General features: G+C 35.5%; 1 protein-coding gene across 3 annotated transcripts in view; it reads left to right on the top strand.

Moving 5' to 3' along the window:
• GGNBP2 (gametogenetin binding protein 2) overlaps nucleotides 1–13,137 on the top strand; it is a 30,699-nt gene that overhangs the window by 4,138 nt on the left and 13,424 nt on the right. For all 3 annotated transcript variants that reach the window (XM_004434824.3, XM_014790929.2, XM_087440859.1), the window contains 4 exons: nucleotides 3,893–3,973; nucleotides 5,468–5,721; nucleotides 8,146–8,244; nucleotides 12,412–12,525. In XM_004434824.3, the coding sequence (XP_004434881.1) occupies nucleotides 3,893–3,973; nucleotides 5,468–5,721; nucleotides 8,146–8,244; nucleotides 12,412–12,525 (548 nt within the window). The remainder of the gene's footprint in view (nucleotides 1–3,892; nucleotides 3,974–5,467; nucleotides 5,722–8,145; nucleotides 8,245–12,411; nucleotides 12,526–13,137) is intronic.

Raw genomic sequence — 13,137 nt, 5'->3', positions numbered from 1 at the left:
AAATGTAATATTGAGAACATTTTCTCTTGTCATTCTTAAACAGTTTTAATGGCCATGTAAGACTCTGTTGTGTGACATTCCATGATTTAATTATTTTTTCATTGTTGGACATAGACGTGGTTCTAGTTTTTGCTATGAATAATAAATACTATAAGACTATAAATATTGCATAAACCTTTGCAATAAAATTTTTTTCTCAGGCTTTTGGAAGTACAGTTACTGGCTCAAACGATAAGAACCTTTTGTAAAGTTCTTGATACCTACTGTCAAACGGCTATAATATTTCTAGAACATAGTTTACCCTCCTAATTCAAACCAATCTAAATGGACTAGAAACTCATAAGGGTTTTTAACTGAGACTTTAAAAAGATAATAAATGGTAGTGTATTTACTTGTGGGTTAAGTGTTTAGCATTTGTTGAAAGTTTAGTATTTAATGTTTTTTTTTAACTCTTGATTAAATATTTAATTTTAACAAAGGTGATCGATGTTACAAATAGCTGTGAGGATGAAGAAGTTAAAAAAGTTGAAACTAAAGTGACAATGGATTTTAATAAATACAAACTTGGTATTGTTGGTTAGAGCTTGTCAGAATGCTGTCACATTATTTGTGGTCAGGAGAAACCAGGACAGATCCTTAAGAGTGAAAGTGGGTAATGGATTCAATAAACTTTATAAAGCAGTAATTGCGGGACAATGACTTGTTCTATTTTTGGCTAGCTAGGGATAGGCACCCTCATCAACAAGCTGAACACTAATGAGGCCTCTGTGAAACCACACCTGAAATACTTTACATGACTGTCTTCCTTTAGATAACCAATCTGAAGGTGAAGTCAAGGAAGTGGTTTTAAAGAATGGGGAAAAAATAGTGCTACTATCCTCTTTACCTTCCCCTTTTTCTTTTTTCTCTTCTTGTTGTCATCTCTCAACATTAAAGAGTAGATAGTGATTGGCCAGAAAATAGCAAGGTAAAAAGCCATTGTCCTAAGTGTTTGGAAGACAAGGACAGAGTGATTATTTAGTCTGAGTGCGGAGTTTCTAACTAGGGTGATATAGAGTATAAGTACAAGAGAAAATTTAGTACTATCCAAGCCAGTGAAACCCAGGAAAGACACAGTAATAGACCTAATCTAGATATTAATCTGTACTGGTTAGATGAAAATGAAATTATTTGAAATTAGGGGTGGTTTTGTTTTTTAAAAATTTTAATCTTGTTCTTTGTTGACTTTTAAAAAAGGATTCCTAAAGCAGATATTATCCGTTAAATTATATGCATATACAAATATATATATGCACATACACATATATTTTTTAAAGCTCAGCTAGTAGGTCTCAATATGTTACATGTGTTCTTTGACTTATGCTTTAATTATTAAACAATAAAGCAGTTGATCAGAATAAAAATAGTTCACTTACACAGAGTCAGAATTTAGGATTTCACCCATGAACTGGACTGGAGAGATCTTGACTTGGTTAAATAAGGAACATTCTTTGAATGTTTCTTAAATTGATAGCTTTGATCTTAAAATAGTATAGGTAATTGTCTTAAATTTCTTTTTTTTATGGTGGCAACTGATATGTGGTGAAAAGGTATATTTGTATCAAGCAAGTGAAAATGCAAATCAAGTTGTTAGTTGCTTAAATTATAGATTTGGAGTGCCCTGCAGTTTTCTATTGAATTACATGACTTTAAAAGTTTATCCTACACCTTTTTTATGACTTGACAGTTAAATTTCCTGTGTTTTAAACCATGTGGTGATCCCAGAAAACATAATGCGAGTTAATTGTACTGTTAACTATTTTTATTTTTTTATCAGTTTTCATGGGCCAGGATTTCTAATACCAAGATAATTAAATTTTTTAAAAAAATTTAAGTAGACTCTGTTAAATATGATAAATACAATGAGCAGTATGGATTATTAGATATTTTGCCCATTTCAGTCATCTTCATCAGTTCATTTAGAGCTACATTATTAAAGTAGAATAGTGACCAGTTTTACTTGTACTGTTGATAAAGTTAATATATGAAAGTGCTTAGAACAACATCTACTATATATGAAACTACATTAAATGTCTTTATTATTATTATTACCTCCACCCTTTGGAGATAGTAATAAGAAGACTATGAGAGGGAAAACTAGAGAGAAGTTGATAAACCTGAAAATTGGATAATTGATCTTTGAAACTGTGAGATTTGGACATATAGTCTGTATGTAAAGAAAAAACTTGCAGAACAGTAAAAGCTGTTGAGCTGGAAGCATGTCTCTGAACGTGGTATAATGAATATAGAATTGGAAGCAAGGAACACTAACTTTTCCCCCTGATAGTAAGTAGGCTGGATACGTGCATTGTAATAGATTTGGGAAAGATAGGAACACATAAAGAAAGAAGTAATCTATCTTTTCACTGCCTAGGGATAGCCACATCTAATGTAGTATGTGTTTTCTTTTTCTGTAAGAAAATATACACATAAAAAATTTGAATCATATTGTGCATGCAGTTTTTGATTCCGTGAAATCCTCTGTTAAGTCCTCTGGATTGCTGAGTCGGTATTTGCGTCTTTGTCCATCCTTAGTATCCACTTGGTTCTGTTCTTCACATATCCAGTATCCTCCCCTTACCAAATCAAGAAAAGGTCTTATATCTATTGCTTACACTTACCTTAGTTGTTCAGTCCTCAGTTTGTTGTTAGAACAAGCATGTTTTAAGGCTCTCATTTTTAATGTGGAGGGAAAAGAATGGTCACTTTCATTAAAGAAACAGATCTTTGTGGTTGGTGAAGGGAGGAATCTTTTTAAGATTACATTCAATTGGATGGGTTTTTTTAGTTTTTTGGTTTTGCCTCAAATGGGTCTCTTTATCTTGACTTCACTCTTTGGATGTGGAGGAGTTTGTGGCCCTTGTCATCTGGAAATAGAAGTTTGTCCTAGCACAATATGTTTGATACCTTTAACACTGTTTTAGTTAAGATACAAATGTGTTACTTTATTTCACTGTTTTGAAGGCATACTTTTTTTTTCACATTTTAACGTCTCTGAAATTGGGATACTTCTTGGTGACGTCTTACAGTTATAATTACTCTTTTCCTAGTGGTACATAACGATGGTACTTCTTAAAATCAGTGGTGTCACGGATCAGTAAAATGTGCTAATTACTAATTCCTCATTATCTGACATCCTGAAGTATCCTTAAGCTTTATCCTTCTTCCTCTGGTAGTGAATTTTGATAATTGAATAAATATCTCAGTGTATCCTTTTTGTTCGTAATTAGAGCAAGCATTTACTATGTGCCAGGTACTGTTCTGAGTACTTCATATATGTGTGTGTGTGTATATATGAAGTCATTACATATATGGTCTATATATACATATATATATATGATCATTTACATATATAATACAGTAAGATTTACTGTATTCCATAGTTAAGAGGAATAACTAAAAATACCAGGGTGTTTAGTATAATATCAGGTTATTTCACTTATTAAATGCTATTGCTGGCTACTGCAAGACACTTTTAAATATAATTTAATCCTTCCAACTCACTCTGTGAGAGAGATTAAAAATTATTACCTAATCTCATTTTACAAATGAGGAAGCTGAAAATCAGGTTAAGTAACTTGCCCAGAGTTGTAAGTGGCAGAGCTGGGATTTGAACTCATGTCTGCCTGACTTCAGTATCCTTGCTCCTAATGACTGTACCATTTCTGGCTTTAGAAACTTGTATAACTTGGAATTTTTTTTTTAACTTTTTTCGGTGGGCGGCAGGATGGAGTGGGGCGTGGGGAGCAGATCTGGTTTTGGGGGTCTGTTTCTGTCCTAGGAGTTTATAAAATAGTCTGTATCCTGTTCGAAGAAGATAAAATAATTGATTTTTATTCTTTTGCATATTAAGATGGTGATGGAATTTCCTGACAATGTGTTAAATCTCGATGGGCATCAAAATAATGGTGCACAACTAAAGCAGTTCATTCAGGTAATAGTTTTAAAAATCAATGTTTTAAATGGTGTGTGTGTGTATGTTTTAAAGAGTCATTTAAAATTTCTGCTATAATTATTAATTTTATTTTACCTAGGGCTCTTTAGGTCTTAAGATTGCACTGAAATTGCTTTCTTTTACTATTGCTACAGTGAATGTATTTATGTACCTTTCATGTAAAAGAGATTTGGAGGTGTTATGTTATCATTTTACATGTCCATAAGGCTTTAATTTCACCAGGCCATCTTTTCCTGTTTTTTTCTTTTTCCTCCCCAAAGCCCTCAGTACGTAGTAGTATATCCTAGTTGTAGGTCCTCCTAGTTCTTCTGTGTGGGATGCTGCGTCAACATGGCTTGATGAGTGGTGAGTAGGTCCGTGCCCAGGGATCTGAACTGGTGAACCCCGGGCCGCCGAAGCAGAACATGCAAACTTAACCGCTGTGTCACCGGGCTGGCCCCTTTTCTTGTTTTTTAAAGCTAGGGTATACAACTTTTCATTGAAAACTTGTTGGTTTTCTTCTGTAGTAATTGTTGTTCAAGTAAAAAAAAAAAAATCCTGTATTGTGAACTTTCTGATTTTTATTTAATTCATAAGCAATATGATACTTTATAAATACACTCTATATAATCAAGGTAATGGAAGATAAATTGTTGCTTTACTTCAAAATTCTGTTTCTACTTTTGGAGAAGACTTTGAGTGAAAGATTAATGGTAAATGTGAGAAAGTCCTTCTTGGGAGTTATCTTACTTTCCCATCTGTTTTGGTAAAGCTGGAGGCATTACTAGTAGTGTAACTATAACTCCATCCAGGTAGAAGTTATTTACTAGAGTTTTGCCCATTTGTCTACAGCTGTGGTTCTCAGTCATTTTTTTACCTTGTCGTAACCAACAGATAACATTCATATGCACCAGCATATTAATTACTCCAGCATATTAATTACTCACTGCAGGCTCCTGTATAGGTAAGACAGGCCTTGTTCTCTTCCACTAATCCATAACACACCTGTCCATACCTCCAGGTTGAGAATTGCTGCTCTACATGATCACCATCTAACTTGATCCTGTAGCTAAACATAGTGTGTTGTTAAAAGTTGAGAAGAAGACATGGTAAAGCTGCATTGTGTCTTTATTCTTTTCTCTTTTCTTTCTTTCCTTTTCTTATTTTAAGTGAGAGTACAAAGCGTAATACTGAACAAGCACTAAATTTCCAGATGCAGGGCTTCTTTTTGCTATGCTGGGGTACATACTGCTTAGCCCCGGTGTCCTAAACAGAGTTTTTTATACTCTAGATTCTAGAATGGGGGGTTTGTGGAGCGAACTGAGTACAGCATGGACAAGGAGTACATATTTTCTGACTCAGTTGCACATAGAGATGGCAAGCCCTGCCCAGGTTGTACTTACTGCACAAGGATAGGAACCAGAAGTAGTAGTGAAAGAGTAATTTTATGTCTTTCTTAAGGACTCTTCATTTTTCTTTCTCTCTTTCTCTCAGCGACATAGTATGCTTAAGCAACAAGATCTAAGTATTGCCATGGTGGTGACATCACGTGAAGTCTTGAGTGCACTTTCTCAGCTTGTCCCATGTGTTGGTTGTCGTCGCAGTGTGGAGCGCCTCTTTTCCCAGCTTGTAGAGTCTGGAAATCCTGCCCTTGAACCTCTGACAGTAGGGCCCAAGGGAGTCCTATCTGTAACTCGAAGCTGCATGACTGATGCAAAGAAGCTTTATACCTTATTTTATGTACATGGGTAAGTATAATCAATTTGGAAAAAATGGATTTGTTAAATTTTTTTTTTTTTTTGATGAGAAAGATTTGCCCTGCTCTAACATCTGTTGCCAATCTTCCTCTTTTTGCTTGAGAAAGATTGTCCCTGAGCTAACATCCGTGCCAGTCTTCCTCTATTTTGTATATGGGACGCCGCCACAGCATGGCTTGATGAGTGGTGTGTAGGTCCGCACCCGGGATCTGAACCTGTGAACCGTGGGCTGCTGAAGCGGAGCATGCAAACTTAACCACTATGCCACTGGGCCGGCCCCAAATTTTGTTGAATTTTTAAACTTGATGACAGTGGTATTTTTTTTTTTTTAATTTGGTCAGGGTAAACCTTTAGTCCAAATTCAACAATTTTATTGAATAACTTCTATGTTCCAGTGACTAGAAAGTTTCTCTTCTCATGTGGAGAGAGGCAGGCAGTAAGCAAATATATAATTTATCAGGTATGATAAATTACAAAGAAAAACCGGTAAGAGAGGTAGAGAATGAGTGGGTAGAATTAATATGCGGAATGGTCAGGGAAGGCCTCTCTGATAAAGTGACATTGAATGTAGATTTGAATAAAGTGAATGAATGAACCATGTAGATATCTGAGGAAGGCAGAGAAGGAGCAGCAAGTGTAAGGGGTTAGAGGTTGGAGTTTTCCTGGCATGTTTGAAGAGCAGCAAGGAAGCTATTTTGGCTGGAGCCAGATGAATGAAGGGAACAGTAATAAAAAATGAGGAAAGATGAGGTCACAGAAGTAATAAAAGGCACAATTATGTAGTGCCATCCTGAGTTCTTTTCTTTCTTTTTTTTTTTTACTCTGGAATGGGAAGATTTGGGAGGGTTTTGAGCAGAGGAGTGACATGGTCTGACTTGAAGTTTGGCTTACTTTGACTTCTGTGTTGAGAATAAATGGAAGGGTGGTGGAAGGGCAGAGAAACAGAGGTGGTTTAATAATTCATGCAAGAGATAATGGTGACCAGTATGGTGGCCACAGAGGTAATGGAAAATGGATGGATCCTGGATATGTTTTGAGGAATGAGCCAAAAGGATTTTTGGATAAATTCAACATGGAGGAGGGCATCAAGGATGATTCCCAGATTTGGGGTCTAAAGAACAGGACAAATGCTTTCCTTTTACTCAGATGGGTAAGACGTGGGGAGCAATTTTGCAGAGCTCACTTTTGGATGTGTTATGTTTGAGATACCAATTGGGCATCCAGGTAGAGTTCAGAAAGGTCTGGCCTATAGATATAAAAATTTGTATCACCTGCATATATATATTGTATTTAAACTATAGTCTTGCATCGTTTAACAATGAGGATGTGTTTTGGGAAACACGTCGTTAGGCGATTTCATCGTTGAGTGAACATCATACAGTGTACTTACACAAACCTAGATGGTATAGCCTACTACACACCTAGGCTATATGGTACTAATCTTATGGGACCACTGTCATATATGTGGTCTGTTGTTTACTGAAACCTTGTTATGCAGTGCTTGACTATGTGTGTCTGTGTGTGTGTGTGTGTGTATGTATGGTATATAAGTTTTACATATATGTAATTTAAACCCATGAGGTGAGATATGATCACCAAAGAGTGAGTATAAATAGGAAAAGGGAAGAAGTTTGAAGACCAAACCCTGGGGCTTTCCTGTTTAAAGGTGGTGGTAGAGACTTTGGATTTTTACTCTTCCTGAGAAAAGAAGCCTTGGAGGGTTTTTGAACAGAGAAATAACATAATGTGATTTTTGTTTTGAAAAGATCACTCCAGCTGCTTAAGTGAAGCCCAGAATGTAAAGGCAAAGGCTGGAAGCAAGAAGACTATTTGGGAGGCCAGTTATTGCAAATGACTAAGCTAGAGAGGGGAGTTGGACAAGGGTGGTAATGGTGGAGGTAATGAGAAGTGATTTGATTCTGGATATATTTAAAAGAGTTGACAGGTTGCTGATTGGTTGGATGTAGGGTGTAGATATTAGCTATACATATTTATATATTTGCATAAAATTTCTGTTGATGGCTTCTTATAAAGGATGGTGTGTATTTAGATAATGTTTGGACGAGGGAAGATGGCTGAGGGTTAGGTAGCAATCAGTTGTAAAATATTTGAGTACCAGGCACATTGCTAGATAACAGTGCAGATGCAAGGATGAGTAAGACAGATGCAGTCTGGGGGAAAGAGTACGTTGAACAGAGCATGTCTCTTTCAACATTTTGACAGACTGGCGATGGAACGGGAAGACAAGTGTGTAGACTCTTGGGTTAGAATTTGTTTGATGAGAAATTTTCAAAGTAAGGGATGTGTCTATAATACTTTAAATACACTTCTCCTAAAAGGCAGTAAATAGAGATTTTGAAAATTCTAAAGAAAAATGAATATTAATCAAACCTTTAATGGTTTATTTTTAATTAGGTCCAAACTAAATGACATGATAGATGCTATTCCAAAAAGTAAAAAGAACAAGAGATGTCAGTTGCACTCCTTAGATACGCACAAACCAAAACCTTTGGGGTAAGTAGAATTGAATATCAAGATGCTTTGTCATTGTTAAGATTATAAATGTTCATCATATTTAGTAAAAAGAAAAAAAAACACTACTAGTTTTATTTCATTATTTGGTTACACTATAACATAGGTCAAAATAAGTATGTCTCCTGGTTCTGTAGGCCTTTTTCGCATTGTGACTATATAGGGTCTCAATATAGATTTTATTTTATTTTTTTAAGTTTTTTTTCTTATATTAAATATGTTTCAGAGGAAGGAGGTTGAGATATTTGTGGAAATTTATGTAGTCAACATTAAGATTTTCAAACTAGTGATATTCTCTGAGCTATATAATAGTCATAATCTATAAAGTATTTTTCTTGTCTCTAGGTCTCCCTAATAATTTATCAAGGATTAAAAAAAGTCTTGCATCAGATATTTGTGGAAATTTATGTAGTCAACATTAAGATTTTCAAACTAGTGATATTCTCTGAGCTATATAATAGTCATAATCTATAAAGTATTTTTCTTGTCTCTAGGTCTCCCTAATAATTTATCAAGGATTAAAAAAAGTCTTGCATCAGTTATAGCAATGTGTATTTATGTAACTAATTTGCAGTTTTCTTCTTGGTTAAGTACTGCAATGCCCAAGGCTGCTTTTGCCCCCCTCTCCCAGCACAGGGCCACAGTTGACCCCTACAAAATTGCTTGGGGTAGGGAGTGGTAAGGAGAAGCCATGGAGTTTGAAAAGAGTTTCTAAGAAGTAACGTGTTTTGGAGAGAGTGGGATGATATAAAACTATACTTATGAATTAATTTTAAAAATTAGTTTTTGAATATCTCATCAGTAATGTAGACACCACTGTTATATAGACATTTTTCTCCCTGATAAAAAGACCTGGATGACCAGGTGGCCGTGTGTTAATAATCTGTTAACAAGGTTTTTTGGGTTTTTTTTCCTACACTTAGGATCAAAAATTTTTTAAAAATTTTATTATGAGAACTGTCAAACACAAAGAAAAGTAGCAACACTGTACAAGGATCCCCCTCCCCGCAGATACTTTCACCCAGATTCAGTAGTTATCAAGATTTGCCATATTTGTTTTGTTTATCAACCTTTTTCTTTGCTGAAGTATTTTAAAGCAAGTCCCAGGCATCATGTTATTTTACTCCTACATATTTTCACATGCATCTCTATTTGGATATTTTCTTTCAAAATGACAGTACCATTATAACACCTAACAAAATTAACTATAAATAATCTTATACCCAAGTTCATATTCAGATTTCCTCAACTGTCTCTAAAAGTGTCTTTTTACGTTGATTTGTTGGAATCAGGATCTAAACAAGAACCACACGTTACATAACATCTTAATGTGAGAGTGCTCTGAACCCAGTAAAACTCTACACAACTTAAAGTGGTTATCTAAGGATAATTTATTTCACATGCCTGATTTACCAACATCTTTAGAAAATTGCCAACTTTCTGAATGCAGAATTCAGCCTAGTTTTCTAATTAGACAATAACTTTTATCTGAGTGACCTCTTGGCTAAAGCCACAGAGTAGTATGGTATAATAAAAAGCTTGCCTGCTGGTTTTTTATTATGAATATTCTTTGTTGAGGAACTAAAAAGCAACATGTAAACCCCAGTGTCTTACACATCTGTGCCATTGCCACCTTGCTTCAAAGACCAGTCCTTCCACTTTTACTCTGGATTCCATCTCCTCTCTTGTTCTCAGTGACTTTGCTTCATTAATTATCTACTTTTATTAAGTTGACGTACAGCTATCTTTTCCTGTCTTTCAGCTTAAAAACAAAAAACAAACCTCCACAGACTTCACATCCCCTTTCAGTTACAGCGCCACCACATGAGAAGCTAAATGTTTTAGAAAGTTGTTTCCTGAGTTATGGAATCAGTATGAATGGAGTTAGTTGATCATAAGCAATGTTTCCTGAGTTGATCATAAGCTTCAGTTATTCTCACATGCTGTATGGATAGTGGGCCAGGGAGTACAGTCTACTTAGCCAAGACTCCCTTGCCTCTGCTTTGGATGGTCACCTTTGTATGCTTCTGTCACTCTCCATTTTTTATATTTCCACTGTTATTCCCTCCTTCTTCTGTTTAGACTTTTCTCCAGGGAAAGTATTGTGCAGTTGATTAGATTTCAGCCTAATCAATAGCAACAATCCAGCTCAGCCTTCCTGAGAGTATTCCCATGCAAGTAAACCCATTATTGTATGTCTTGGGAGTAAGTTTGAGATCGAGAAGAAAGGTCTAAGCCAGAGTTGTAGGCCTCTAGCTGATGATGGAAGATTATCTTAGTGAATAAGATCACCTAGAGGAAGAGTAGAAGAGAGAAGAATGCTGAGGAATTCAATTTAATGGTAGAAAAGGAGCCAGTAAAGAAACTTGAGAAAGACTGGCCAGATAGGTAGGAGGAAGCCAAGGGAAAGGAGTGTTTCAGGGGGTTCTGGTCGGCTGTGTTGAATGCTGCTGAGTCATCAAGGAGCCAGAAGTGTTCATTGAATACAGCAACACTGAGATAATTGGTGATCTTGATGAGCAGATCTGTGGTTGAGTGGAAGTGGAAACCAGATTAGAATGGGTAGAAAAGTGAATGCGATGTAAGGTTGTAATGGAGTAAGCTGTGAGTGAAAACTATGGGAGTAGAACAAGGAAGTGGAAAGACTTGTTTTTCAGAAAGCTTAATCTTGAAAGGAAGGAGTGATATAAAGACAATCTAGAGAAATTATGGATTAAATCTTGATTTGAGCTGTAGAATTTTTTTGAAAAAGGTTTTTTTAGAATACTTGCGCATTCTGGTGATATAATTATCATTGCCCAGCTCTGATTTTATGAACCTTTCCCTCGATGAGATTTTGAGTTTGAGAGTTAACTCAGTTTTAGGAGATTATGGATCACTCAAGCATAATTAGAAAAAGAGGAAATATGCGAGTTGAGGGTAAAAGGGTGTAACGTGGAAGGCAGGGCAGGAGTTGAGGTTTTTTATTTCAAAAATAAGAAGCGCTAAATCTTGTCCTAAGCCTTTGCGAGAGGGAATAGGGAGCTGAATTGTATTTATGACTTTGTATGGTGGGCAGGGGCTTGAGAAATACCTATTTAGCTATCTAGAGTAGGTTAAGTAAAGATTCAGAAGTTTTTCCATCTCAAGCATCCAAGGTAATAAATTTCTAGGACTGTAGTGAGACCTGCAGAAGAACAGGCAGGAGCCAGTTGTTCAATATTGTGAAAAATCACGAAGACTTATCATGATATAGACACACATTTCTCTTGGAATGCACATCTGCAGCAAAGCGAAATGCATGACCAGCGCCACATTGCAACCTGTGGGGGAGGGAGAGTCTGGGAACTTTTAAAAAAATTATTTGTATAGTCCTTATTACTAATTTAGGCTGTGTAAAGTGTTCGTCGTAGTATGCTGTCTTTATTTTAGTAAACCTAAAAATTTATATACTATAATTAATCTGTGACTTCCTCAGCTACTTGTAAATGTGAAGATACATAAGAGGTTTGTTGCCATGGGCGAGCTATAAAATCACATTAAGTAGATCAAAACTCGTTAGAATTTTCAATTTTTGGAAGATTGATCCATGTTTATAGGTGAAAATGTTTTATAATTTTTTTCAGCCCTTTTGACTTTAAAACATTCCGAGTAGATTTGCTCATAAAATGCTTAGTATATTAACCAGTTGCTATCTTGATAAATGTAAATGTTATTAAATTATATCAGGTAAACTTAATACTTGAGCAGAAGTTTTTAATATAAGGATATGAGCACGTTTAAATAACATTTTAATATGGTTAAAGTGAATATGTAATTATACAAATTTACAAACTTATCCTACTAATAACGTAATGTATTAAAGAGTTCATGATTTTGATTTAGACTATAGAAATTATTCCTTCAGATTATCTCAGTGTCACTAAGCTTTGTACTATACTGTATACTACAGTGAAGGGAGCAGTAGCAGTGTCAGTTCAGAGAAGTTAAGTACAGATAAGAGAAGTAGTGAAGACCACAGGAAGGACAGCAAGTGTAGGATCATTTTCCATTATGGACCTTTCCAGGGAACAGCCAGGTAAAATCAAGCAATCCTTTACTCTGCCTTTTTTAATGTTTTACCCTTATCTGTTTCTCTTTTTCACTTTGTTTCTTTGTTTCTTTCTGCAGAGGTTGTTGGATGGACGTATGGGAACTAATGTCCCAAGAATGCAGAGATGAAGTAGTTCTAATTGACTCTAGTTGTCTTTTAGAAACACTAGAAACATATCTGCGAAAACACAGGTAAGACTAAAGGTCACTGTGGTATAGTTGGAAGGTGCCTTAGCTGTCAGTCATCCAGACTGACCTGTCTTTCATGTAGTAGTACTCCAGCCTTCCTGTTCGTGCCTGGCGCTAGGTGGAGCTTAATGACAGAGTAGGCAGTTCCTTTATGGGATGACTCTTAGAGTTAGCCTTCTTGTGCCTTTTTTTGTAATTTTTACCTGTTGGTTCCAGGTCAGCCTTTCAGAAAAACACAGAATGACTGAATCGAGTAAAGTGTACTTTAATCACTTTGTAAACTCTAGTACTCTTTGTTTTTATGATAGAAGCATTTCATGATGTCATTTTCAAAATTAAAAGTTAAATTAGCAGCTTTCACTTACTGATTTTTGAATCATTTCTTCTGTAGTTGTTTGTCAAGACCTAAACGTAATTCATGTGCTTCATGTACTTTATGATAAAAGTAACTTCAGATTTTTCTTTTTAGAATACTACTTTACAAAGGAATTTTCTAAGTGTCATTAACATTTGGAAATTCATAGGGAGGGAGAGTGAAGTAGGAAAGGAAACTGGTAAGGGAGCCATCTAGAGATGATGTTTTTTGGGGGAATTGTACTGTTTTAATATAAATTT

This window comes from Ceratotherium simum, chromosome 16 (genome assembly GCF_057802395.1).
Source record: "Ceratotherium simum simum isolate JZ-2026a chromosome 16, ASM5780239v1, whole genome shotgun sequence".
Lineage (NCBI taxonomy): Eukaryota > Metazoa > Chordata > Mammalia > Perissodactyla > Rhinocerotidae > Ceratotherium > Ceratotherium simum.
This window is presented reverse-complemented; position numbering and strand designations above follow the sequence as displayed.